The sequence below is a fragment of the Salmo salar genome, chromosome ssa10, assembly GCF_905237065.1.
Source record: "Salmo salar chromosome ssa10, Ssal_v3.1, whole genome shotgun sequence".
NCBI lineage: Eukaryota > Metazoa > Chordata > Actinopteri > Salmoniformes > Salmonidae > Salmo > Salmo salar.
In genome coordinates this window covers 23899284-23926801 of record NC_059451.1, presented here as the reverse complement: position 1 = coordinate 23926801, position 27518 = coordinate 23899284, and the positions used below count along the sequence as shown (strand labels likewise).

Here is a 27518-nt window from a genome sequence, read left to right as displayed (position 1 = left end):
CCAAGGCTCCAGCAGCAGGGGTAGGCAGCCTGTCTCTTCCCAGCACCAAGGCTCCAGCAGCAGGGGTAGGCAGCCTGTCTCTTCCCAGCACCAATCAGCAGCAGGGTAGGCAGCCTGTCTCTTCCCAGCACCAAGGCTCCAGCAGCAGGGGTAGGCAGCCTGTCTCTTCCCAGCACCAAGGCTCCAGCAGCAGGGGTAGGCAGCCTGTCTCTTCCCAGCCTTAGGGCCACAGCTGGGCCTGGTAACTCTTACCTCCCGCCACAGACCTGTCAGTCCCCTTAACCATAAGGACACACAACACAGCAGGGGACGGATGTTTCCAACCTTAGGGCCCTGGCTGGTAGGGCAGGGAGATGTTCTCCCCCCAGGCCTGCTACATGGGCAGATTGGGGTTCGGGGGGCTCTGTGTATAGTGTCGGGGGTCAGAACTATGAGCTGATCTGTGTGTTTCAGGAGAAGACCTCTTTACAGTACAGGGGGAAACCGCACAAAGAAGGCTCTGGAGCCAACGCCAACAGGACAAAGTGAGTAATAATGAAATGTGGTATTGATGTTACCAGCTAGTCATTGGTGTTACTTAACAATCACTGCTGCGCTTTTTATATGTATTCATAAATGGTATCAGGCAGTGTGACTAAATCAGTGTGTTATCGCTGTAGTGGAGCTGGGAGCTGAGTGGCTAGTGTCTTTTGTTTCCAGACATGTATTGTGGCTCTGTTTCTGTTTGGTGACATTGTGAGTGGATTAGCATGGGTGCTGGAGCTGTATTTAGTTTGCATTTGGATTATAGACCTTTGTTGGGAGTACTCCATAAAATGATTATTCAAATTCCTCCACAACCACGAAGGCTCTTGCCGAAGCTGGGGTTTAGAACTGTGTGTGTGTGTCCTGTGTGGGGGGTGTAATGGAAAATTCTAGTGGTGTGTTTGTTGCCTCCCGTTTCCTCCCCCTCTAACTTCCTCCTTCCTTTTCTTTCTCCCTCCCTCGTTCTCACTTTCTCTCCCTCCCTCCCTCGTTCTCACTCTCTCCCTTTCTTTCACAGTATCCACACATCAGAGAGCCAGCAGGAGTTCTTCAGGATGTTGGATGAGAAGATTGAGAAGGTGAGGGGGGGTAGAGCGGGAGGGACCAGCCAGCAGGACCTGAACATTTTAAAGAGACAGTCTCCTGTGAGATTGGGGGCTGCTAAAAGCCAACTCTGACAGGAAGGAAATACTTCAAATTGAGATACATTCAGATTAGGACTTTAAAAGACTACTTTAGTCCTATCAACTCACCCTTGTCTTATCTAACGTCTCCATTTATCCTACGGCGATGCTATCTGTCCTGCCTCATCACTCTCTTCTGTCTCATCTGTGGTGTGCCCACAGGGACTGGACTACTGTTCAGAGGAAGAAGAGGCAGAGGATGGGACATAGCAAACAAGGCCTGACTCAACCCCCTACAGAGAGCCTCCCAGAGTGTGTGCGAGTGCATGTTCGTCTGAATCAGTGTGTGTATGTTCCACTGCCTTTGTATGTGATTCTGTATGTGTCTGTGTGAGCATGTAGGTTTTTGGTGTGTGAAAGAGCGATGGATAGCTATTCTCAAAGACTGTTGCCCCCCTCTTGGCTGTCGTCCCATTGGGCCCCTGAGTGGATTACTGGAGGGAGAGACGAACGAGGAGACATACAGACAGACATGTGGACTCACTACCCTGCAGGACTATGGAGAGATGCACATGGAGACAGACAAACGGACATGTGGACTCACTGCCCTGCAGGACTATGGAGAGACCCTCCCCTCTATCCCAACTACCACCCCAGTGAACTGTACTGTGGTCCCTGGTCCAGCTTTGTGTATACCACCCCCTCATCACTACAACATGGAGAAGGAGGACGGACAGAGGAAGAATGAGCCTTACGGCAGTCTGGGAGACACCCTCCTGGCTTCCACCCTCCATGGCCCTGACTACTGTGCTTTGCCTGTGAGGAGCAGAGATGTGGATAGAGAAAGAGGGGTGCTGGGGAGGGGGTGGTACTTCCATAACCCCCATCACAGAGGCTCGCTGCTGCAGTGGGCCAGAGAGGATCCGAGAGAGGGAAGGGGTAGGGGGAGGGAGGGAGGGAGGGAAAGAAAAATCTAGATATTTTAATAAGAGAAAGAAGAGTCAGTGAGTGGCTTATTTTGAAATTCTGAACTCCTGCCTTTTTGAAGGACTTTTTTATTATGTTGATCCAGTTCATTATTTTTGGTTTATTTTAATGTTTTTTTTTTTAAATTATTATTATTTGGCTTCTATCATAGTGCATCACCTCCTGCAGGCTACAGCTCTATAGGTCAGAGTTCCTGTGTCACTACACCTGTCCTCTTAAATATACCCTCAACGCTAATATACCAGACCCTGGCTATGTGAAACACACTCCACTTCATATTCATAGATGCAGACACAGAAGTGCACACTCATACTTTCAGATACACACAGACAAATGCAGATAGACTCATACACACACATATGCCATTGTATTCCTGTCGTTCTTTAGCCGCGTGTTATGTAAGTATGTTAATAGGCTGTGATGTTGAGGGTTTTGGGTGAATGTTGGAACCAGCAGCTGTGGGTTTCTGCTGCTGGACTTCTTCATGTTCACTTGTTGTGTTTATTACTCTTTCCTCTGCATTGGTAGCCCAGCCTCCACTTCTCTTCAACTCAGCAGTATTGATGCTTACTGGCAGCGTGGAGTCACCCTCTGTTGACACACACACACCCACACACCGCCTTTTCATGGAAGTGAGAAGTGAGATTTAAAGGAAAAGAGGTGTGGTTGCCTGGGAGACAAAGCCCTGAACGTTCTTCTGTCATCATTACTGGATCGTTCCTTTTTCATTTGATTTTCAGTACTTTTTGTTTTTCTATTAAAAATAAAAACACAGGAGCTGTTCATCTGCTGTGTGTATCTATCAGTGGTGGAAAAAGTACCCAATTGTCATACTTGAGTAAAAGTAAAGATACCTTAATAGAAAATGACTCAAGTCAAAGTCACCCAGTAAATTACTACTTGAGTAAAAGTCTAAAAGTATTCGGTTTGAAATATACTTAAGTATCAAAAGTAAAAGTATGAATAATTAAAAAATTACAATTATTAAGCAACCCAGACTGCACAGTTTTTTATTTACAGATAGCTAGGGGCACACTCCCAACAGTCAGACATCATTTACAAACGATGCATTTGTTTAGTGAGTCCGCCAGATCAGAGGCAGTAGGGATGACCAGGGAGGTTCTGTTGACAAGTGTGAATTTTACAATTTTCTGTCCTGCTAAGCATCCCAAATGTAAGAAATACTTTTGGGTGTCAGGGGAAAATGTAAGGAGTAAAAAGTACATTATTTCCTTCAGGAATGTAGTGAAGTAAATGTTGTCAAAAATATAAATCGTAAAGTACCGATACCCCAAAAACCTACTTAGGTAGTACTTTAAAGTATTTTTACTTAAGTACTTTACACCACTGGTGTCTATCTGTGTGACTCAGAGGTGGTATGTGGTTAACAGTTAGAATAAGGAAAGTCGTTTCATGCTGACATCACTGTTGGATTGAAGAGTCAGTAGATTTTCCTCTGGTACTGTTCCCAAAGCCATGTTGCAGTTTACACAAGTGGAGTGTAGACACGTTCTGGTCAAGACTGATGCTTTGTGCCATCTGGTGGTTGAATATCAGAATTACACCTGAGGCGTCATGAATTACAAAGCCTATTCAATAGGGCTGGGGGACCTCACGATACGATATTATCACAGATACTTAGTTGCCGATACGATATGTATTGGGATTCTCATGATTCTATATGTATTGTGATTTGATACTGTGATTTTTATTGCGATTTGATGTTCCAAAAATATGGCTTATGTCTGCTGCAGAGAGGCGAGAGACCCATGCGCAAACGAGTTTTGATCAATCATTGAAATAAAAGTGCTGAAAAACGTTTGGAGAACAAGCTATGAAGGAAAACTACTGGAATTTTCGTGCAGGTACAGCCAACTAGCGCAAAATGAATGTGATTGTCAAGACGATACGATATACAGTGGCAAGAAAACGTATGTGACCCTTTGGAATTACCTGGATTTCTGCATAAATTGGTCATCAAATTTGATCTGATCTTTATCTAGGTCACAACAATAGACAAAGTGCTTAAACTAATAACACACATTGTTTTTCTTGTCTATATTGAATACATAATTTAAACATTTACACTGTAGGTTAGAAAAAGTATGTGAACCCGTAGGCTAATGACTTCTCCAAAAGCTAATTGTCAGGAGTCAGTTAACCTTGAGTCCAATCAATGAGACGAGATTGGAGATGTTGGTTAGAGCTGCCTTGCCCTATAAAAACACTCACAAAATTTGAGTTTACTATTTACTAGAACCATTGCCTGATGTGAACCATGCCTCGAACAAAAGAGATGGAAGAATTGTTGACTTGCATAAAGCTGGAAAGGGGTTACAAAAGTATCTCTAAAAGCCTTGATGTTCATCAGTCCACGGTAAGACAAATTGTCTATAAATGGAGAAAGTTCAGCACTGTTGCTACTCTCCCTAGGAGTGGCCGTCCTGCAACGATGACTGCAAGAGCAAAGCGCAGAATGCTCAATGAGGTTAAGAAGAATCCTAGAGTGTCAGCTAAAGACTTACAAAAATCTCTGGAACACATTAACATCTCTGTTGACAAGTCTATGATACATAAAACACTAAACAAGAATGGTGTTCATGGGAGGACACCACGGAAGAAGCCACTACAGTCCAAAAAAAACATTGCTGCTTGTCTGAAGTTTGCAAAAGTGCACCTGGATGTTCCACAGCGCTACTGGTAGAATATTCTGTGGACAGATGAAACTACGGTTGAGTTGTTTGGAAGGAACACACAACACTATGTGTGGAGAAGAAAAGGCACAGCACACCAACATCAAAACCATCCCAACGGTAAAGTTTGGTGGAGGGAGCATCATGGTTTGGGGCTGCTTTTCTGCCTCAGTGCCTGGACTGCTTGCTATCATTAACGGAAAAATGAATTCCCAAGTTTATCAAGACATTTTTCAGGAGGCTGTTAGGCTGTCTGTCTGCCAATTGAAGCTCAACAGAATTTGGGTGATGCAACAGGACAACGACCCAAAACACAGAAGTAAATCAACAACAGAAGAAAATACACCTTCTGGAGTCCTGACCTCAACCCGATTTTGAGATGCTGTGGCATGACCTCAAGAGAGCAGTTCACACCAGACATCCCAAGTATATTGCTGAACTGAAACAGTTTTGTAAAGAGGAATGGTCCAAAATTCCTCCTGACCGTTCTGCAGGTCTGATCCGCAACTACAGAAAATGTTTGGTTGAGGTTATTGCTGCCAAAGGAGGGTCAACCAGTTATTAAATGCAAGGGTTCACATACTTTTCCCACCCTGCACTGTGAATGTTTACACGGTGTGTTCAATAAAAACATGAAAACGTATCATTGTTTGTCTTATTAGTTAAAGCAGACTGTGTTTGTCTGTTGTTGTGACCTAGATGAAGATCACATTTTATGACCAATTTATGCAGAAATCCAGGTATTGCCAAAGGGTTCACATACTTTTTCTTGCCACTGTATATTGTCAAAAATAATTCCCCCCCATCACCACTATTCTCACAACTATCGATAGCTAATAACATTATGTTAGAGATCTGAGGCCTTACCTTGAGTCATTAGTGGGTCACTGGGATGGATTTGTTTAATTTGGAAACCAGTTCAGGCTTTGAGTGTTAGTTTATAGTGCTACTGTTCTTCATAAGGAGCTGGAGCGGATCACTCTCTCACACACACACACACACACACTCACACTCACATTCTCGCTCACAGGGGCACATATAATAATAATAATAATCAGCAGCCACTGTACAGCAGCACAGAGAGAGTCCCAGTGGGCCAGGTTCTCACAGCCAGCCAAGGGAGAGAGGGGGAGCGACAGAGGCTGATGTTGCCTGTTAACCTCAGACAGGAATATGGGCAAGACAATGTTATTTCCACAATGAGGTAAGGACCCAATAAACCCCTCCCTTCCCTTGTGAGTGTGCACTCATTAGGGTACAGCATGTTCTAGCAGTCTGGCTGAGAGGTTTAAGCCCCAGTTTGCAGTGTGTTGCACACCTCTCTCTCTCTCTCTCACACACACACACACACACACACACACAGTTACTGGAGGTTTATCATCTGGAACTGTGTGTGGACAAGGGGCTACTGGTTCTGTGAGCCACTGTGAGATCCTAGTGGAAGTAAGTGATGGAGCGGTGCCTGGCTAGGGGAGGGGCTTTATGATGATTGGCAGGCTCTAGCTCTGCCCCCATTGGCTGGTCTCTCTCCCAGTGAGACTGCTGGCTCCGTCTAGTCAACGCTCTGCTCTGCCAGCATGACTTCACTCAGCTATTACTCTTAACCTAATCCAGCAGCTTCTAACTCTCTGCCTTTCTCTCCATTTCTCTCCTTCAACCCAACTTACACACCCGCAGACAGCTCTTAGTTCCTGGCTCCATCTCCACTGCAGTAGCTGTCTCTGCCTCTCCAACTGTCTCCCAATTTGTTTGTAAAGCTTTGTGATGCTGATCCATATGATTACCAAGGCCAACACCCTTCCGATCAGAGGAGCCACAGTTACAGATGCACTATAATGGATTAAAATGCATTGTCATTCAATGCTCTTCACATGGGATGTCGGAGAACTTGCGTCATACACTTCCAGTATGTATCAGTAGCGTTCTCCTGGGAATAGTGCCTGTCATACAAGTACTGTATCTGCTTTACATGATTAGGGAGGGAGCCGTAACATCCACTTTAGTATAGTGCACATAGCCCCTACTGTATGTACAGCTGTGAGAGGAGAGGAGGCTGTACGTGACAGGCTACTTGTGTCTGAGTCTCTCCTCTACCCTCTGACCACATGGAGTGTTTTCTTCCACCATCTGTGGCTGAGAGCCCCGGAAGAATGAAAGAATGGGACTTCAGATCCCCCCCTTCTCCCTCCCCCTCTCTCTGTGTGCACCGGCCACACCGAGAGCTCCTTCTGCTGGGCAGCCTGCTCCAGTGATCTTTCATAAAACACACTTGGAAGCCACAAACAGAGAACAGACATATTATCCTGTTTCTGTGGGCATATTTTTCTGTCCAGCTTGTGAGCAATGGTTGGGTGTGCATAATTCCTCTCCTCTCCCCCCTGCTCTAGTGGCTCCATCACTCTGATGGACAGGCAGGCAGACGGTTCTCCTCTCAACCACACAGAGAGATTTATATAACCCAGCTCATTGGTATTATAATCACACTACATGCCTGTCTACTGAAATCACTTGGTTTGCACTCAATTGTGTGAGTCATGTTTACTGAATGTTAATGTTTGTAGACTTACAATATTCAGTGCTCTTGCAGAATTGTGCTATGTTTTCAAGGGAAACATGAGATTTATTTTAGGGAAATAAGACACATTACTGCCATGCCAACTTCTAACCATCCATTAATTACATTTACAAAGCTATGAGAATCTACCCTGCTATTTTGAGTGGCTCTGAAATTCTGGTTTTGACCACAGTTTAGAACATCATAAGCTTGGCAGTAGTCAGGATGGAGCAAGTTAGAATTAGTCTCCCGTCCAGACAAAATGGAACTATGCATTTATCCCAAACAGAAGTGAAATGACAGCCGTTAATGCAGCTCTGCATTTACAAAGGTTGAAAAGGACAAAGGATTGCATGTGAAGTACTGTGCCTTCGGAGGGTATTCAGACGCCTTGACTTTTTCCCCATTTTGTTATGTTACAGCCTTATTCTAAAATGGATTCATTAAAAAAATCCCCAGCAATCTACACACAATACTCCATAATGAAAAAGTAATTTATTTTAGTAAATGTATTAAAAATAATAAATATAAATACTTTATTTACGTAAGTATTCAGCCCCTTTGCTATGAGACTCGAAATTGAGCTCAGGTGCATCCTGTTTCCATTGATCATCCTTGAGATGTTTCTATAACTTGATAGGAGTCCACCTGTGGTAAATTCAATAGACTGGACATGATTTGGAAAGGCACACACCTGTCTATATAAGGTCCCATAGTTGACAGTGTATGTCAGAGCAAAAACCAAGCCATGAAGTCAAAGGAATTGTCCGTAGAGCTCCTAGACAGGATTTTGTCGAGACACATCTGGGGAAGGGTACCAAAAAATGTCTGCAGCATTGAAGGTCCCCAAGAACACAGTGGTCTCCATCATTCTTAAATGGAAGAAGTTTGAAACCCCCAAGACTCTTCCTAGAGCTGGCCGCCCGGCCAAACTGAGCAATCGGGGGAGAAGGGCCTTGGTCAGGGAGGTGACCAAGAACCCGACGGTCACTCTGACAGACCTCTAGACTTCCTCTGTGGAGACGGGAGAAACTTCCAGAAGGACAACAATCTCTGTAGCTCTCCACCAATCAGGCCTTTATGGTAGAGTGGCCAGACGGAAGCCACTATTCAGTAAAAGGCACATGACAGCCTGCTTGAAGTTTGCCAAAAGGCACCTATAGACTCTCAGACCATGAGAAACAAGATTCTCTGGTCTGATGAAACCAAGATTGAACTCTTTGGCCTGAATGCCAAGCGTCACGTCTGGATGAAACCTCCCTACGGGGAAACATGGTGGTGGCAGCATTATGCTGTGGGAATGTTTTTCAGCGGCAGGGACTGGGTGACTATTCAGGATCGAGGCAAAGATGAACGGAGCAAAGTACAGAGAGATCCTTGATGAAAACCTGCTCCAGAGCGCTCAAGACCTCAGACTGGGGCGAAGGTTCACCTTCCAACAGGACAATGACCCGAAGCACACAGCCAACACAGGAGTGGCTTCGGGACAAGTGTCTGAATGTCCTTGAGTGGCCCAGCCAGAGTCCGGACTTGAACCTGATCGAACATCTCTGGAGAGACCTGAAAATTGCTGTGCAGCAATGGTACCCATCCAACCGGACAGAGCTTGAGAGGATCTGCAGAGAAGAATGGTAGAAACTCCCCAAATATAGGTTTGCCAAGCTTGTAGCGTCATACCCAAGAAGACTAGGCTGTAAGAAGACTCTAGTCTGTAATCGCTGCCAAAGGTGCTTCAACAAAGTACTGAGTAAAGGGTCTGAATACTTGTGTAAATGTTATATTTCAGCTTTTAATTTGTAAAACTTGTGCAACATTTGCTAAACCTGTTTTTGCTTTGTCATTATGGGGTATTGTGTGTAGATTGAGGGGGAAAAAACTATTTCATTAATTTTCTAATAAGGCTGTAACGTGACAAAATGTGGAAAAAGTCAAGGGGTCTGAATACTTTCCGAAAGCACTGTATGTAAGTAACCACAATTACAAAGGAAATGCTTTGGGGTGAAATTGAGACCATATGGTAACTTTTCAGAGTAGGTTAGGAGGTATCCCACTGGGCACAAACTGGTTGCGTCAGTGTTGTTTCAACATAATTTGGCAAAGTATTGTGACGTGGAAAATACATTGATAAAGGTCATCAACTGTTTTCAGGGTGAAATTTCAACCCCAGGATTATGTCCTCATGGTAATACATTTTCAACATAGATAAACCTTGTATAACATACTGTATGTTGAATTTGTACCTTTGAAACAATGTCAGATCTGCAACGATATATATCCACTATCAGAAAAAAAGTTAGGTTGGGCAGCGCCTACTTGGGGGGGTTCAGTTATCCATTTTGGTCTCCCATCCAGGGTTTTAACCAAGCCCAGCCCTACGTAGCTTTGATATTTGTCACTGACTACTACCCATGTTCTATGGTGAAAGTTATTATTGAGATATCTCATAACTAAACAGATTCACCGTTACTATCAAAGTAATTCCAAAGGGTAGGTTAAACAGAGCAAATTAAATGTAACCATACTTTATACGTCATATCATCAATGATACTATTTAAGTCTATATAGCATTTATAGCGTTTATATATAGCAAAGTCATCAACAGCATTTGTTCAACCCAGGGTTCAACTAAAAATAGACTACATATAGGCTTAGGGTTTCAAGCTTTGGTTGATTTCTAATTTAATATTCAGGTTAATAATTAACATGTTGGATTCACCTCTCCATCGCAACCAAAAATCAAAGTGCCATATAAAGTCCAAAGAAGAAGAAGAAGCCTGAAGGAGGAGAGATTACTAGAAACAAACTTTTACCCTTTTATCTGTGGATTAATTGTCAGAGTAGAGGACCTTGTGCATTTCAGGTAAAATAACAACCCAATGTTTATATCCTAGGACAAATTATCTAGCAACAGCAAGCTAGCTAGCTAACGAAATTGCCATAAATGTTTTCTTATCAACCTGTCTCCAAATTAATATAGTTGGTTCAAAGTTTGTTTTGGTATTTCAACATGCGTGTCCTGATCGCGTCTGGTGTGGGGGGACAAAATCAACATGTGCGCGATGGAGCAGGTCGAAAAGCGTTAAACATTTATGGCAATGTAGCTAGCTAGCTTGCTGTTGCTAGCTAATTTGTCCTGGGATACAAACATTGGATTGTTATTTTACCTGAAATGCACAAGGTCCTCTACTCTGACAATTAATCCACAGATAAAAGGGTAAAAGTTTGTTTCTAGTAATCGCTTCTTCTTCTTTGGAATTTATATGGCGGTTGGCAACCACCTTTAAGGTGCATTACCACTACCAACTGGGACTTGCAGAAGCGTCATTGGTCACAAATAGAACCAAGTTCTATTTTAGCGCCTGGCTATGCAGAAGCTCGTTGGGTGCAATGATTGAATAACATGTATGTGTAAATTGATTTTGCAATGCTCGCGCACGTGACGCGAGCGGTGTGATCAGCATGTTAGGCTACTGTGTGAAGGAACATGGATGGATTCCAACCTCTTCTACTGTCTCTATAGGGGCACTAGAGGGAGCTAGGAGATTGACCTTGCTCAGCACAATGGACAGACAGACATTTCTACTTAATACTCCTGTCCAGACATCATTCATCAGAAACATCCATCCAACTATAGGGTTAATGGTAATGTACACTCATTAGAACATTTCAATCAAGAATAAAAACATCAACAGGTGGCTTCACACTTATGCAAATAAGCAGAGGGCTGAGTTTAGTCAGAGGGTGAGATTGGCTGGGTGTCTCTGTCTGTCTGTCTGTCTGTCTGTCTGTCTGTCTGCAGCTGGGACTGGAACTGATGTCACTGATGACTTCATGGTACTTAGAGAACCCTGCTGCTGCTGCAGCTGCACCATCCAAGAAACAGTCAGTCAGAGAGGAGGAATGGGAAAAGAATGGAAATACAGAGGGATGGGGAGAATGAGGAAGTGGGGAATGGAGGCATGCAGACGGGCTTGTGCAGAGGAATTATGTACCATACATGAGAGCAGGAGAGGAGTTGATGAAACAGCAGATGGAGGAAGGCTAATGTAGAAGACAGCCATAACGTGGTAAAATTGGTTTGAGTTTCGATATTCGGACATTCAAACGTCAATAGCTCAAAAAAGATTTGAGCTACATACAGTACCAGTCAAAAGTTTGGATACATCTACTCATTCCAGGGTTTTTCTTTATTTTTACTATTTTCTACATTGTAGAATAATAGTGAATACATCAAAACTATGAAATAACACATGGAATCATGTAGTAACAAAAAAATTGTTAAACAAATCAAAATAGATTTTAGATTCTTCAAAGTAGCCACCCTTTGCCTTGATGACAGCTTTGCACACTCTTGGCATTCTCTCAACCAACTTCACCTGGGATGCTTTTCCAACAGTCTTGAAGGAGTTCCCACATATGTTGAGCACTTGTTGGCTGCTTTTCCTTCACTCTGCGGTCCAACTCATCCCAAACCATCTCAATTGGGTTGAGGTTGGGTGATTGTGGAGGCCAGGTCTTCTGATGCAGCACTCCATCACTCTCTTTCTTGTTCAAATAGCCCTTACACAGCCTGGAGGTGTGTTCGGTCATTGTCCTGTTGAAAAACAAATGATAGTCCCACTAAGCGCAAACCAGATGGGATGGTGTATCGCTGCAGAATGCTGTGGTAGCTGTGCTGGTTAAGTGTGCCTTGAATTCTAAATAAATCACTGACAGTGTCACCAGAAAAGCACCCCCACACCATCACACCTCCTCCATGCTTCACGGTGGGAACCACACATGCGGAGCTCATCTGTTCACCTACCCTGCGTCTCACAAAGACACGGCAGTTGGAACCAAAAATCTCAAATTTGTACTCATCAGACCAAAGGACAGATTTCCACTGGTCTAATGTCCATTGCTTGTGTTTCTTGGCCCAAGCAAGTCTCTTCTTCTCATTGGTGTCCTTTACTAGTGGGTGCAGCAATTCGACCATGATGGCCTGATTCAAGCAGTTTCCTCTGAATAGTTGTGCCCAATAATGTTTTACCATGTTTTGTGCTGCTACCATGTTGTGCTTCTGCCATGTTGTGTTGCTACCATGCTGTGTTGTCATGTGTTGCTGCCATGCTATGTTGTCTTAGTTCTCTTTTTATGTGGTGTTGTGTTGTCTCTCTTGTCGTGATGTGTGTTTTGTCCTATATTTTTATGTAATTTATTTATATTTTAATCCCAGCCCCTTTTGCCTTTAGGTAAGCCGCCATTGTAAATAAGAATTTGTTCTTAACTGACTTGCAGAGTTAAATAAAGGTTATATAAAAATAAAAAAATACATATGTGTTATTTCATAGTTATGATGTCTTCACTATGTCACGTCCTGACCATAGAAAGATGTTATTTTCTATGGTAGAGTAGGTCAGGGTGTGACAGGTTTTTTTTCTATGTTTTCTATTTCTATGTTGTCAGGGTCTAGTTTTGTATTTCTTTGTTGGGGTTTTGTTTGGGATCTCCAATTAGAGGCAGCTGGTCCTTGATGTCTCTAATTGGAGATCATACTTAAGTAGGGTTTTTTTTCCACCTGGGTTTGTTGGAGAGTCTTTCTGAGTTAGTGTATGTTTCTACTCTGCGTCACGGTTTGTTGTTTTTGTTTGTTCAGTTTATTGTGTATGTATTGCAAAGTTTCACAGTTCAAATAAATATGTGGAACGATAATCACGCTGCACTTTGGTCCGCTTCTCCTTACGACAACCGTGACAGAATCTCCCACCACCAAAGGACCAAGCAGCGTGCCCAGGAAAAACAGGAATGGACCTGGGAGGAAATTCTGAACGGGAAAGGACCCTGGAGTCAGGCTGGGGAGTATCGCCGTCCGAAAGAGGAAATTGAGGCAGCTAAAGCGGAGCGACAATATTACGAGGCCCTATACCAGCCACGAGGCAAGTGCGAGAGGCAGCCCCAAAAAATGTTTTGGGGGGGTGTGGGGGCACACGGGGAGATTGGCAGAGTCAGGTTGGAGACCTGAGCCAACTCCCCGTGCTTACCGTAGGGAGCGAGTGACGAAGCAAGCACCGTGTTATGCGGTGATGCGCACTGTGTCGCCAGTGCACATTCACAGGCCGGTGCGATCTGTGCCCGCGCCCCGCATTTGTCGAGCTAGGTTGAGCATCCAGCCAGGACGGGTTGTGCCAACTCTACGCTCGAGATCTCCAGTGCGCCTCCACGGCTCAGTATATTCTGTGCCTGCCCCATGTACCCGGCCTCCAGTGAGTCTATTCAGCCTGGTACGCCCTGTGCCTGCTCCTCGCACTTGCCCTGAGGTGCGTGTTACCAGTTTGGCGCCACCTGTGCCAGCCCCATGAATCAGGCCTCCAGTGCGCCTGCCCAGTCCGAGGTGTCCTTTTCCTGCTCCCCGCACTCGCCCTGAGGTGTGTGTTACTAGTCTGGCGCCACCTGTGCCAGCCCCACGCATCAGGCCTCCAGTGCGCATTCCCAGTCCGGAGCTTCCGGCGACAGTTCCCAGTCCGGAGCTTCCGGCGACAGTTCCCAGTCCGGAACCTCCTGAGATGGCCTGCAGTCCAGAGTCTTCAACGACGGCCTGCAGTCCAGAGTCTTCAACGACGGCGTTCCCCAGTCCAGAGTCTTCAACGGCAGCGTACTGGGGGGTACTGGGGGATACTGTCACGTCCTGACCATAGAAAGATGTTATTTTCTATGGTAGAGTAGGTCAGGGCGTGACAATGTAGAAAAAAGTTAAACTAAATAAAAACCCTTGAATGAGTAGGTGAGTCCAAATTTTTGACTGGTACTGTATATTTTTTAATAAATGTTGGAATCATTTTATTTAAGAAAAAAACAAAGGCTGTGCAAAACAACTCTCCATATAAGGAATACATGAAAGTTGCAACGAGGTTTCTAAGTCATGTGGGTAAAGAGCTATTGAAATTATATACTTTCTAATATTTATATAAAATTGTGTAAAACCAAAGGCTGTGCGACGTGTGTCCCTTCTCTTTGAAATATACAAAGTTGGTTTGAGGTGCCTAGGTCATGTGATCAAGAAGATCTTGACATTTGAAGTAAAAAAATTAACAAATAAATGAAGGTATCAATTTTTTTTTTTATAAAGGCCGTGTGACGTATGTCCCTACCCAGTGAACATTCCAACGTTGGTTTGAGGTGTCTAAGTCACATGGTCAAGGAGCTATTGAATTTTTTATAAATATATATTTTTAAATGTTGGAATACTTTGATGAGGAAATGAAAGGGTGTGCAATATGCCGCTATATGTAAGAAATAACAATTAAAATGAGGTTGCTAAGTCACATGGTTGAAGAGCAATTGACGGTTGAATATTGTGATCAAGCACTTTGAAGGTCCCAAAATAGTTGCATTGACCGTGCGCGAGGCTTACTACACCGTTGCCGTGTGATTATGAAACTCGGATCGGAATCTGGAAAATAAGACCTGTTCAATGTTTTACACTTATTTTCCTTCATAGAGAGCCTAACCTGAGGTATGTAGCTAAAATCGTTCGTGAGCTATTGAAGTTTGAAGGTACGAATGTCTGGCAAATCCTGAAAATCAAACCAACTTTACCACGGTGACAGCCATGCACAAGCAGTCAAACCACATGTTGTTACAATGATCTGACATTACAACCACACAAGAGTAGTTACACATTTATACACATATTTCCCTCAGAACAGCATACAGTTTATGCATTGTGCATACATAGACTTGAACTGGCAAACACAGTATTGTGAAATATACAACCATCTTTGCACTTCATAAGCCAGGTATTATGATACCTGGCAGGTACAATTTTCGTTCTTCTTTCACCCAACATTATTTAATGATAATAGCTTATTGTGTCTAGGCTATCAGTTTTATAGCACAGAAAGCTTCAAGCTGCTGGATTTGAGTAAGGAAATGTATTATTTACTTACTGAAATAATGTTATTGGCCGTGTTTGGAGCCACCTCTTCTCTCTGTGCTGTTGCACCTGTTAGAATCCCCATTATGTTTTATCAGCCCCTGTCCTGCCTATGTAGCCTAGTCTCCAAGAGAAAGCAGGAAAGCTGTAGGAGAGGTATATGAACGTTTTGGGGAGCAGCCGACTGGGAGGAGGTAGACAGGAGATAGACAGACCCCTCTCTCTCCAGTGGAGGCTGCTGAGGGGAGGACAGCTCATAATAATGGCTGGAACGGAGCAAATGGAATGGCATTAAACACTCGGAAACCGTGTGTTTGATGTATTTGAAACCATTCCACTGATTCCGTTCCAGCCATTACCACGAGCGTGTCCTCCCTAATTAAGGTGCCACCAACCTCCTGTGCTCTCCATGGTCCATACACTCCATCCCCTTCCCTTCCCTTCCTACCTTCTTCGCTCCCTCCCACAATCGCCCACTCTCATATTCAGTCGCGGCAGAACTCATGTTGGGATAACGGTGTTATCTGGGAATGATGCCGGCGGTTAGAGCCGTGGGAATCGGACTGCTCTGCGCGATGCTTGTCGCCCTCATGCCGGGTGGCATGTCGGACTTGGTGACTCTGGTGCAGGACCCGGTCCGACCCGAATCGTCACTGCTGATGCCAAAAGTCATGATCGCCATTCTGGCTCGCAACGCAGCGCACAGCCTGCCGCACTACCTGGGCTGCATCGACAGGCTAGACTACCCGAAGGAGCGGATAGCTATCTGGTGAGAAACGCAACTAACTTTTTAACATCTTTATTCCAGTCAAATCGTCTCCAATAGCCTACAGCAGGGATCATCAACTAGATTCATCCGCGGGACCATTTTTCTTGAGCGGATGGTCGGGGGTCGGAACATAATTACAAATCATTTCTAGACTGCAAATATTTCACAAAAACATAATAATTTCAAACCTTGCTTACATTTGTATACGATCATGTGTCTCTCTATTATGCGTGTTTTGTTTTTTTTACAGTATTTCATGTCCATTTGTTTACAGTATTTTATGTCCAATAATATATATATATATATATATATATATATATATATATATATATATATATATATATATATATATAGTGTATGTGTGTGTGTGTTTTTTTTAAAACAAGATTTGCTCAGAAAACTTGGGGAGGCAAATAAAACCACCCACCGGCGGAGGGCCGCCAGTTGTGGCACGCCCGCGACAATTCTTGCTTTGCACTTTACTATGGGAAAAGGTACACACATATAAGTAACATAGAGCTTATTGTTGTCGGTATGGTGTCGGTATTATAATGAGAACCTCCTGTCCTGTCCACGTAAAGAACAGATACGCTGCTGTCAGCGTGAACGAGACCAGGTGCTGCGTTTTACAATGCCCTCTCCACGCGTGTCTGCTGGGTTCTTAATTGCATGTTAGGAGTAGATGAATGGGCAGAGCATGTTGTTGACGGTGTTTTTTATTATTATGCACACACTGCAGAAATCAGGGGGCTTAAAACAGCAGCCAGGTATGGGGGGATGGGGGCCCCTATCGCCAAAAGTCTCCATCATCAATTCTCCATAGGCAGTTACACAGGGGTGGACTTGGATAACAATTCGGCTCTGGCATTTTATCCACACCTTTTGTGCTGTTTATTTGTCTCTGAATTTTCTCTGCTGTCACTGTGCATCTTCTTGTTCTCTGTCTGCCTGTCTGCTTAAGCCTTAAACATTATAAAAGCCAAGCTGTCTTTTAAGGTGTCAGCATGCTTCAGTTCTGCTGGCGGCTAGCCAAAGTCGGCTAAGTGAACCAAACGAAATGTGTTCGTATACTCCCTTAAAAGACATTTGCTTGAAAAATTAGAAAAAAGCGACAATAGTACTGTTTGTCCATTTTGAGACGCTGTAGCCAGTATACACTTCCTCTAAATAATCAGAATTAATCTAAGACAACTCAATAAATCTGTCATTCATTTTGATGTTTTTGCAGAGGAGATCTTAGTTGCGCTATTTTAGATCTAACTAAGATGTTTGGGGCACCATTTCGAAATAAAGAAATGTCTCTCATTGAAGGACAACAAAGACTTTACTGAAGAATCTATATTGTTGACCAATCACTGACGAATGGGCGTAGACTTCAGCTACTGACTTCGGCTTGCCTCAAGAAAAAATGTAATGTGCCCGAACAACCAAAAAAAACCTTACCGAAGTCCAAAACGAACAAAAATGTCACAAAATGTCATCATAATATATGCACAAACTCTTCCCGACTGTTTCGGCTGGGAGGCATGCAGACGCCTTTGGGCTACAGTGCCTTCAGAAAGTATTCAAGCCCCTTAACTTTTTCCAAAACATTTTGTGCTACAGCCTGAATTTAAATGGTTTAAATTTAGCTTTTTTTGTCACTGGCCTACACACAGAACCCCATAAGGTCAAAGTGGAATAATGTTTTTTGATATGTTGGTAAATTAATTAAAAATGAAAAGCTGAAATGTCTGGAGTCAATAAGTATTCAACCCCTTTGTTATGGCAATCCTAAATAAGTTCAGGAGTAAAAATGTGCTTCACAAGTCACATAATAAGTTGCATCACTCTGTGTGCAATAATAGTGTTAAACATAATTTTTGAATGACTACATCATCTCTGTACCACACACATACAATTATCTGTAAGGTCCCTCAGTGAATTTCAAGCACAGATTCAACCACAAAGACCAGGGAGGTTTTCTAATGCCTCACAAAGAAGGGCACCTATTGGTAGATGGGTAAAAATAAATAAAAAAACAGACATTTAATATATCCCTTTGAGCATGGTGAAGTTATTAATTACACTTTGGATGCTGTATCAATACACCCAGTCACTACAAAGATACAGGCATCCTTCCTAACTCAGTTGCAAGAGAGGATGAAACCGCTCAGGGATTTTACAATGAGGCCAATGGTGATATTAAAACAGTTACATACTTTAATGGCTGTGATAGGAGAAAACTGAGGATGGATCAACAATATTGTAGTTACTCCACAATCCTAACCTAATTGACAAAGTGAAAATAAGGAAGCCTGTACAGACAAAACACTGTTTTGCAATAAGGCACTAAAGTAATACTGCAAAAAAATGTGGCAAAGCAATTCACTTTTTGTTCTGAATACAACGTGTAATGTTTGGGGCAAATCCAATACAACACATTACTGAGTACCACTCTCCATATTTTTAAGCATAGTAGTGGCTGCATCATGTTAGGGTATTCTTGTAATCGTTAAGGACTGGGGAGTTTTTCAGGATAAAAAATAAATGGAATGGAGCTAAGCATAGGCAAAATCCTAGAGTAAAACCTGGTTCAGTCTGCTTTCCACCAGACACTGGGAAATGATTTTACCTTTCAGCAGGACAATAACCTAAAACACAAGGCACAATCTACGCTGAAGTTGCTTACCAAGAAGACAGTGAGTGGTCTTGAGTGGCCGAGTTACAGTTTTGACTTAACCCAACACAATGCCACAGATGTCTCAAGTTTTGAGGGAGCGTACAACTGGCATGCTGACTGCAGGAACGTCCACCAGAGCTTTTTCCAGAGAATTGAATGTTAATTTCTCTACCATAAATCGCCTCCAACGTTGTTTTAGAGAATTTGGCAGTACGTCCAACCAGCCTCACAACCGCAGACCATCTGTAACCACACCAGCCCAGGAGCTCCACATCTGGCTTCTTCACCTGTGGAATTGTCGTAGACCACCACCCAGAAAGCTGATGAAACTGGGTTCGCACAACCAAAGAATTTCGTCACAACCAGTCCGAAACCGTCTCAGGGAAGCTCATCTGCGTGCTTGTCGTCCTCACCAGGATCTTGACCTGACTGCAGTACGCGTCGTAGCCGACTTCAGTGTACAAATGTTCACCTTCAATGGCCACTGGCATGCTAGAGAAGTCTGTTCTTCACGGATGAATCCCGGTTTCAACTGTACTGGGCAGATGGCAGACAGTGTGTATGGCGTTGTGTATGGTGTCGTGTGGTCGAGTGATTTGCTGATGTCAACGTTGTGAACAGAGTGCCCCATGGTGGCTGTGGGGTTATGGAATGGGCAGGCATAAGCTAAGGACAATGAACACAATTGCATTTTATAATGAGAATGCACAGAGATCCCATGATGAGATCCTGAGGCCCATTGTTGTGCCATTCATCCGCCGCCATCACCTTATGTTTCAGCATGATAGTGCATGGCCCCATGTCCCAAGGATCTGTATAGAATTCCTGGAAGCTGAAAATGTCTTAGTTCTTCCATGGCCTGCACACTGACCAGACATGTCACCCATTGAGCATGTTTGTGATGCTCTGGATCGACGAGTACGACAACGTGTTCCAGTTCCTGCCAATATCCAGCAACTTCGCACAGCCATTAAGAGGAGTGGGACAACATTCCACAGGCCACAATCATCAGCCTGATCAACTCTATGCGAAGGAGATGTGTCACGCTGCATGATGCAAGTGGTGGTCACACCAGATACTGACTGGTTTTCTGATCCACACCACTACCTTTTTTAAGGGATAGTATCTGTGACCAACAGTCATGTGAAATCCATAGATTAGGGCCTAATGATTTTATTTCATTGACTGATTTCCTAATGTGAACTGTAACTCAGTAACATCTTTGAAATTGTTGCATGTTGCATTAAAATTTTTGTTCAGTGTAAGATAACTCAAGAAATCTGTCATTAATTTAGACATTTTTGCAGAGGAGATCTTAGTTGCGTAAAACTAGCAATAACCTCACAAAATGACATCATAATATATGCACAAACTGTTCCGGACTGTTTCAGATGAGAAGCATCTGTGTTAACTACTATTACAGGGCTCCAGACTAACGTTTTCCCCTAGTGTCACTGGTGCCACTAACTTTTACAGTGTTTGACACCAGCCCATGAGTAATCCTCTTATAAAGTCATTCATTGTGCTTTATTAAGAAGTATAATAAATAGACTACTGAGGTATTCAATAAATATGTTGTTTTATCTAGCACGTTCCAAGCAAGATATTTTGATATACAACTTAATCAAGTGATTGGAGATGGGGAGAGAGTAGACACTGAGTGGCTCTGACAGCGGCACAAAAGGTGGGTGCTCAACGCACTGAGGAAGTGATGCGTAAAGTGCTGTGGAGAGAATCACGGGAGAGACGAAAGGTCTGGATGACTAGTCTACAGGGACAAAGAAAGTCAGTGCACAAGCATGTGGAGAATGCCCATCACATACCTATTTTGTTGCACATGGAAACTTTTAAGAGGGACTTGATAGTTTAATGCGTTTTCTCTGTTACTCCCAGAATTGGAGTCATCGCCAGTGGGATGCTTTAGTCTTTTGTTTACCACTCATCCTTTCAAGGCTTGCTTTTGTTTGCAGCTTTATGTCTGTCTGTTTCTCATTGAGAACACTTCCCAACACACACACACACACACACACACACACACACACACACACACACACACACACACACACACACACACACACAAACAAATATCTACCCTGGTGTTTTAAAATTTGGGAACAGATTTCCTAAATTCAACTTATTTTTTGCTGAATTACGTTTTTGGCCTGCGGGCCGTCTGTTACTGACCCCTGCCCGACCCCTGCCTGACCCCTGCCTATAGGATGTGCCTGTTGCTGCTGCATTCTACTGTCTGTCTGTATTGTTCTCCTGAATCTGAACCAATGACTGTAAAGGTCTCAGTATATCTCTGCATGCTCTCAATACTGACTGCCAATGAGAAGTTTTTGGCAAAGAGACATTTATTGGGTGGTTGAGCAGCCTAGATGTTCAGTGTTGATAATGACTGTACCATGAAGAAGAGTTTTTTTAAGTATGAGAATCCACGATCAGCCCCTTCGTTTTGAAGAGGTTATTTTCCTGGCACCACTCTGCCAGGACCCTCACCTCCTCCCTGTAGGCTGTCTCGTCATTGTTGGTAATCAGGCCTACTACTGTTGTGTCATCTGCAAACTTGATGATTGAGTTGGAGGCGTGCGTATCCACAGTCATGGGTGAACAGGGAGTACAGGAGGGGGCTGAGCATGCACCCTTGTGGGGCCCCTGTGTTGAGGATCAGCGAAGTGGAGGTGTTGTTTCCTACCTCCACCACCTGGGGGCGGCCCGTCAGGAAGTCAAGGACCCAGTTGCACAGGGTGGTGTTCAGACCCAGGGCCCCGAGCTTAATTATGAGCTTGGAGGGTACTATGGTGTTGAAGGCTGAGCTATAGTCAATGAACAGCATTCTTACATAGGTATTCCTCTTGTCCAGTTGGGATAGGCCAGTGTGTAGTGCAATAGCGATTGCATTGTCCGTGGATCTATTGGGGCGGTAAGCAAATTGAAGTGGGTCTAGAGTGTCAGGTAAGGTAGAGGTGATATGATCCTTAACTAGCCTCTCAAAGCACTTCATGATGACAGACATGAGTGCTACGGGGCGATAGTCATTTAGTTCCAGACAGCTAGTCTGCGCATGCTCTTAGGACGAGGCTAGGGATGCCGTCTGGGCTGGCAGCCTTGCGAGGGTTAACACGCTTAAATGTCTTACTCACGTCGGCCACGGCGAACGAGAGCCCACAGTCCTTGGGAGCGGGCCGCGTCGGTGGCACTGTGTTATCCTCAAAGCGTGGAAAGAAGGTGTTTAACTTATCCGTGAGCAAGACGTCGGTGTCCACGTCATGGCTGGTTTTCCCTTTGTAATCCACGATTGTCTGTAGACCCTGCCACATACGGCTCGTGTCTGTGCTGTTGAATTCTGACTCCACTTTGTCTCTGTACGGACGTTTTGCCTGTTGATTGCCTAATGGAGGGAATAACTACACTGTTTGAATTCAACCATATTTCCAGTCACCTTGCCATAGTTAAATGCGATGGTTCGCACTTCCAGTTTTGCACGAATGCTGCCATCTATACATGGTTTCTGGTTTGGGTAGGTTTTAATAGTCACCATGGGAGCAACATCCTCTATACACTTCCTGATGAACTCAGTCACCGTGTCCGTGTATACGTCAATGTTGTTATCAGAGGCTACCTGGAACATATCCCAGTCTGCATGATAAAAACAATCTTGATGCATGGATTCCGATTGGTCAGACCAGCGTTGAATAGACCTTAGCATGGGTACTTCCTGTTAACACATTGACTGTAGTACTCACTCTGGAAAAACACTCGACCACTGCTACTCCCCCTTTCGGGATAACTACAAGGCCCTCTCCCACCCTCCCTTCAGCAAATCAGATCACAAATTCATTTTGCTCCTCCCTTCCTATAGGCAGAAATGTGTGATCTGATTTGCCAAAGGGAGGGCGGGGGATGGCCTTGAAGTTATCCCGGAAGGGGGAGTAGCAGTGGTCGAGTGTTTTTCCAGAGCGAGTACTACAGTGAATCTGTTGTTAGAACTTCAGTAGCATTTTCCTTAAATTTGCTTTGTTAAAACCCCCAGCTACAATAAATGCGGCCTCAGGATATGTGGTTTTCAATTTGCATAAAGTCCAGTGTAGTTCCTTAAGGGCCGTTGTGGTATCAGCTTGAGAGGGAATATACACGGCTGTGACTATGACTGAAGCGATTTCTCTTGGGAGGTAATACGGTCGGCATTTGATTGTAAGGTATTCTACGTCGGGTGAACAAAAGGACTTGAGTTTCTGTACGTTATCACAATCACACCATGAGTAGTTAATCATGAAACATACACCACCGCCTTTCTTCTTCCAGGAGAGTTCTTTATTCCTGTCTGCGCGATGTACTGAGAACCCAGCTGGCTGTATGGACGGGGACAGTATATCCGGAGAGAGCCATGATTCTGTGAAACAGAGTAGGTTACAGTCCCTGATGTCTTTCTGGAAGGAGATCCTCGCCCTGAGCTCATCTACTTTAGACAGAACATTAGCGAGTAATATACTCAGAAGAGGTGGATGGTGTGCACGCCTCCTGAGTCAGACTAGAAGTCCACTCTGAATACCTCTTCTCCGCCGTCGGTGTTTTGGAGCAGCCAATGGGATAAGTTCAATTGCCCTGGGGGGGTATGAACAAAGGATCCACTTCGGGGATGTCGTATTCCTGGTCGTAATGCTGGTGAGTTACCGCCGCTCTGATATCCAAAAGTTATTTCCGGCTGTATGTAATAACACAAAAAACCTTCTGTGCTAATAATGTAAGAAATAACACACAAAAAAACTAAATACTGCAAAGTTGCTTAGGAGCTAGAAGCAGAGCTCTCATGTCTGTCGGCACCATCAACAATACATATACAGTATATGTATTGTATATGTGGTTATACAACCTAAATAATGCTAGGCAGTGAAAGCAACAGAATGGTAGAATTATGATTCGTGAAATAAAAGCTGATTGTGTGATTAAATGTGTGCTGGCCACAGACCCAGTGCTAGTGGCTGATTACTGGGCGGCAAGGCCCAAGGCTGTGTGTTTGTGTTGGGGCTGATGGGTAGAGCTTGCAACCTGCTCACCTTTCAGTTCTCCCTGCCCTTCCTCTGCGACTGTCGCTGTTCATGTGTGTATGTAGGGGCACATGAGAGTTTCAACTGGGTCATGGCTGGAGGAAGGGCAGTCTGTGTGTATGATAGAGACACAGAACAGATGGGATAACACACTCGCCACAGAAAGCTTCAGTAGTCTGAAAAGCAAATGGAGGTGTCTGTCTGACAGAGAAGACTGAGAGAGAGGTGAGAAAGACTCACACTGTAATGTGAAAGAATGCAGGGAATGGTTATTAGGAAAGAGGTAGACAGGGGGCGGAGGCAGGGTGGTTGGCAGGCTTGTGTTGAGAATTACACAGGGGCAGTGAGCAGGTTAGTAAAGTGAACCCACATTCCATCCATGCTCAAACAGTGTACCCTCCCCCCTCCCCTCCCTCCTCTGCCCCCAGGACAACATTGAGCTGGTTACAGGCCAACAACTGGACCCGGGCCTGGACCCAGGCCAGTGATTGGTTGATGGTATGTAACTCAGCCCTGTGATTGGTCACCAGGTCATGACTACGTGTTGTGACTGGAGGGAAAGGCTGAGCTCATCTTTGGGGCAGCGTTCAGGAGTAACTCAGTAGTCTGGAGCTGGGTCTGTGGGCTGTTTAAGTGCTTTCCCAGGTGGTGAACTGGAGGGAGAGATGGTTTGTCGATGTGTTTCGACATAGATCATGTCAGGACTGTGAAAAGACAACAGTTCCCAGAATGAACTGTATTGATGTGAAATAGCCTAATAGCAGAGAATTCCATGTGGTTTCTATGCTCGTATCCCCATGTTAGAGTATCATATGACATAACCCACTGCACAATGCACACACCAAGGAATCTGAACCACAAAGAAAAAATCTGAACCACACATCATGTTTTAATGCTACATGCAGATGAAAGAGAGTACCATCTAAACCATGTGTGCCCTTAAGCCTTAGGTATTATAGTGCTGTTAGCACAGATGTCACGCCCCCCTCGGAGAGAGAGACAGCTGCATGTGAGCTCTCACATTTTTACAAATTTTTACAAAATTATAGATTTGGAGTTAGATAAACTTGCATTTTTCGGCAGGTACATATGCAGGATGCTACCCTCCACAGCATGGTCTTCACTCCAGATCAAAACTCCAAACCTACAACCTAATTTTGAACCAAAATTAACCAGAGAGCTTACTGCTTCCAAGATTTCCCTTTTCCAAGCTATATGGAGGGTGCTCTAGCAAACAAACAGCAGAGACCTGAGGACACCATCCAACCTGGAACTGAGTGACTAGTGTTTGGTCTGATGCTATTTTGAAAGCCAAGAAGAAAAAGAAAAATGAAAAAAAGTACATTACAATGATATATTTTACTTTATAGAAACTGAATGCTGAGTTAATGCTCAATTAGCACTTAGGTGTGAAGTAAAGGGTATCGAGGCCTTTGGGTCCAACAAGTGGCAGGAGCCTTTGAAGCCCCCTCCCACTGTTCAAAGACCATTCACTGGCATTTTCTACAAGAAATCTTCTTCCAGAAATAAAAGCATCTCCCTACTCCCGTTGCATGCTGCACTGCTGCTTGGATTCCACCTGGCAATCTGTTCACCGTCTGCCCTGTCTCCCCCTCTCTGGTACAGGTACCCCCACCACACTCCCGAGATTTCGCTCGCCTCCAGCACACACGCACTGTTGGGGCGAGTAACTCTGAACTTACAATGGCTAGCCGCAAGTCGTTATATATTTGATTTTTTTCTTGTGCATTTTTCTATTTTGCTTTTTGCCTCAGAACTCCTGCATACTTTGTTGACTACAAACTTTCTTTACCACACCGTGGGACAGACTGTTTGTTCCCACACTAGGGACTCTGACTCTCTATTGGTTACACAGACTTTTGGCCTCCCATCTTATTCTAACCACCTCTTGTTTTGTATTCATGTTACCTGATAAAATTGCTGTACAATATGATCTTGTTGCCATCTGATGCACATTCAGATGTCATAAATCAGCACTGCAGAGCTCTTCCTGTCCTATGCCGTGCCTTGATTGTATTACTGTTGATGATATCAGGAAATGTGCATGTACACCCTGGCCCATCTACTGTTGCAAGCCCCAATTCTGACTTGTGCTCTGATATCTGCTTCACTGATTTCTGCTCTCGTAAAAGCCTGGGTTTTCTGCACGTTAACACTAGAAGCTTATTACCTAAAATGGATCAATTGAAAGTGTGGGTTCACAGCTCCAATCCAAATGTGTTGGTCAGTATTGAGACGTGGTTAGGGAAGAGTGTTCTGAATACTGATGTTAAACTTTCTGGTTATAACCTTGTTTGGCAAGACAGATCTTCCAAAGGTGGGGGAGTGGCAATCTTTACCAAGGATCACCTTCAGTGCTCGATTGTCTCCACCAAGTCCGTCCCCAAACAATTTGATTTGCTGGTTTTAAGCATTAAACTTTCAAATAGCTCTTTGTTGACTGTTGCTGGGTGCTATCGTCCTCCATCAGCACCGGCCTGTATCCTACCTGCCCTAAGCTCTCTCCTGCCCCCCTTACATTAAGTCTGAATTTGTCCTGCTAGGTGACCTAAACTGGGACATGCTTAAACCACCTGACCAAGTCCTAAAGCAATGGGACTCCTTAAATCTTTCTCAGATTATTACCAATCCCACAATGTATGACTCCAAACACCCAGAAAAGGCTACTCTCCTCGATGTTATCCTCACAAATAATCCTGATAGGTATCAGTCTGGTGTTTTCTGTATTGACCTTAGTGATCACTGTTTTACAGCCTTGGTTCGTAATGGCTGCTCAGTGAAACGACCTGTGCTGATTTGTCATAGATGCTTGCTAAAAAACTTTAATTAGCAAGCCTTCCTTTATGAACTGGCCTATGTAAAATGGGATAGAGTCGAGGGGATCAAACTCTTATTTTTTGATATTTTCAGTGGTATTGTTAACAAACACGACCCCATGAAGATAATGAGAATTAAAAACAGGTTCAGCCCCTGGTTCGACCGTGATCTTGCAGAGTTACTCTACCTCAAGAATTGCATTTGGCGAAAGGCTCGGCACACACATACTCAAGCTGACTGGCTATCGTTCAGGCAAATGAGAAATAAGTGCACTTACGCTATCCAGATAGCCAAAGTTAGTTACTTTAAGGAGCAGTTCTCTCTCTGTGGGTCTAACCCCAAGAAGTTCTGGAAAACAGACCTGGAGAATAAACCCTCAGCCTCACAGCTGCCCATGTCCCTTAATGTTGATAATGTGGTTGTTACTGACAAGAAACACATGACTGAGCTCTTTAAATCACCACTTCATTAAGTCAGGATTCCTATTTGACTAAGCCATGCCTCCTTGCCCGTCGAACATTTCCTCATCTCCCATCCCTTCTAATGCGACTATCCCTGATGCTTCTCCATCTTTTTCCCCTGCCCGTTACAAAGTTTCTCCCTGCAGGCAGTCACAGAGTCCGAGGTGCTAAAGGAACTCCTTAAACTTGAACCCAGAAAAACATCTGGGTCAGATGGTTTAGACCCTTTCTTCTTTAAGGTTGCTGCCCCTATCATCGCCAAGCCTATCTCCAATCTTTTTAACCTGTCTCTCCTTTCTGGGGAGGTTCCCATTGCTTGGAAAGCAGCCACGGTTCATCCTTTATTTGAAGGTGGAGATCAAGCTGATCCAACTGTTATTGGCCTATTTCTATTTTGCCCTGTTTATCAAAAGTGTTGGGAAAACGTGTCAATAATCAACTGA

The 27518-nt window shown here is 44.0% G+C and overlaps 2 protein-coding genes across 6 annotated transcripts in view; both read left to right on the top strand.

Moving 5' to 3' along the window:
• LOC106613825 (uncharacterized protein C1orf21 homolog) overlaps positions 1-2918 on the top strand; it is a 38182-nt gene extending 35264 nt beyond the window's left edge. For all 5 annotated transcript variants that reach the window (XM_014216472.2, XM_014216475.2, XM_014216473.2 and 2 more), the window contains 3 exons: positions 454-524; positions 1043-1103; positions 1371-2918. In XM_014216472.2, coding sequence (XP_014071947.1) covers positions 454-524; positions 1043-1103; positions 1371-1418 — 180 coding nt within the window. In that variant the 3' untranslated portion in view covers positions 1419-2918. The remainder of the gene's footprint in view (positions 1-453; positions 525-1042; positions 1104-1370) is intronic.
• A 12830-nt stretch (positions 2919-15748) lies between these two features.
• colgalt2b (collagen beta(1-O)galactosyltransferase 2b) overlaps positions 15749-27518 on the top strand; it is a 37335-nt gene continuing 25565 nt past the window's right edge. Inside the window, exon 1 of the mRNA XM_014216471.2 lies at positions 15749-16063. Within this exon, the coding sequence (XP_014071946.1) occupies positions 15825-16063 (239 nt within the window). The 5' untranslated portion in view covers positions 15749-15824. The remainder of the gene's footprint in view (positions 16064-27518) is intronic.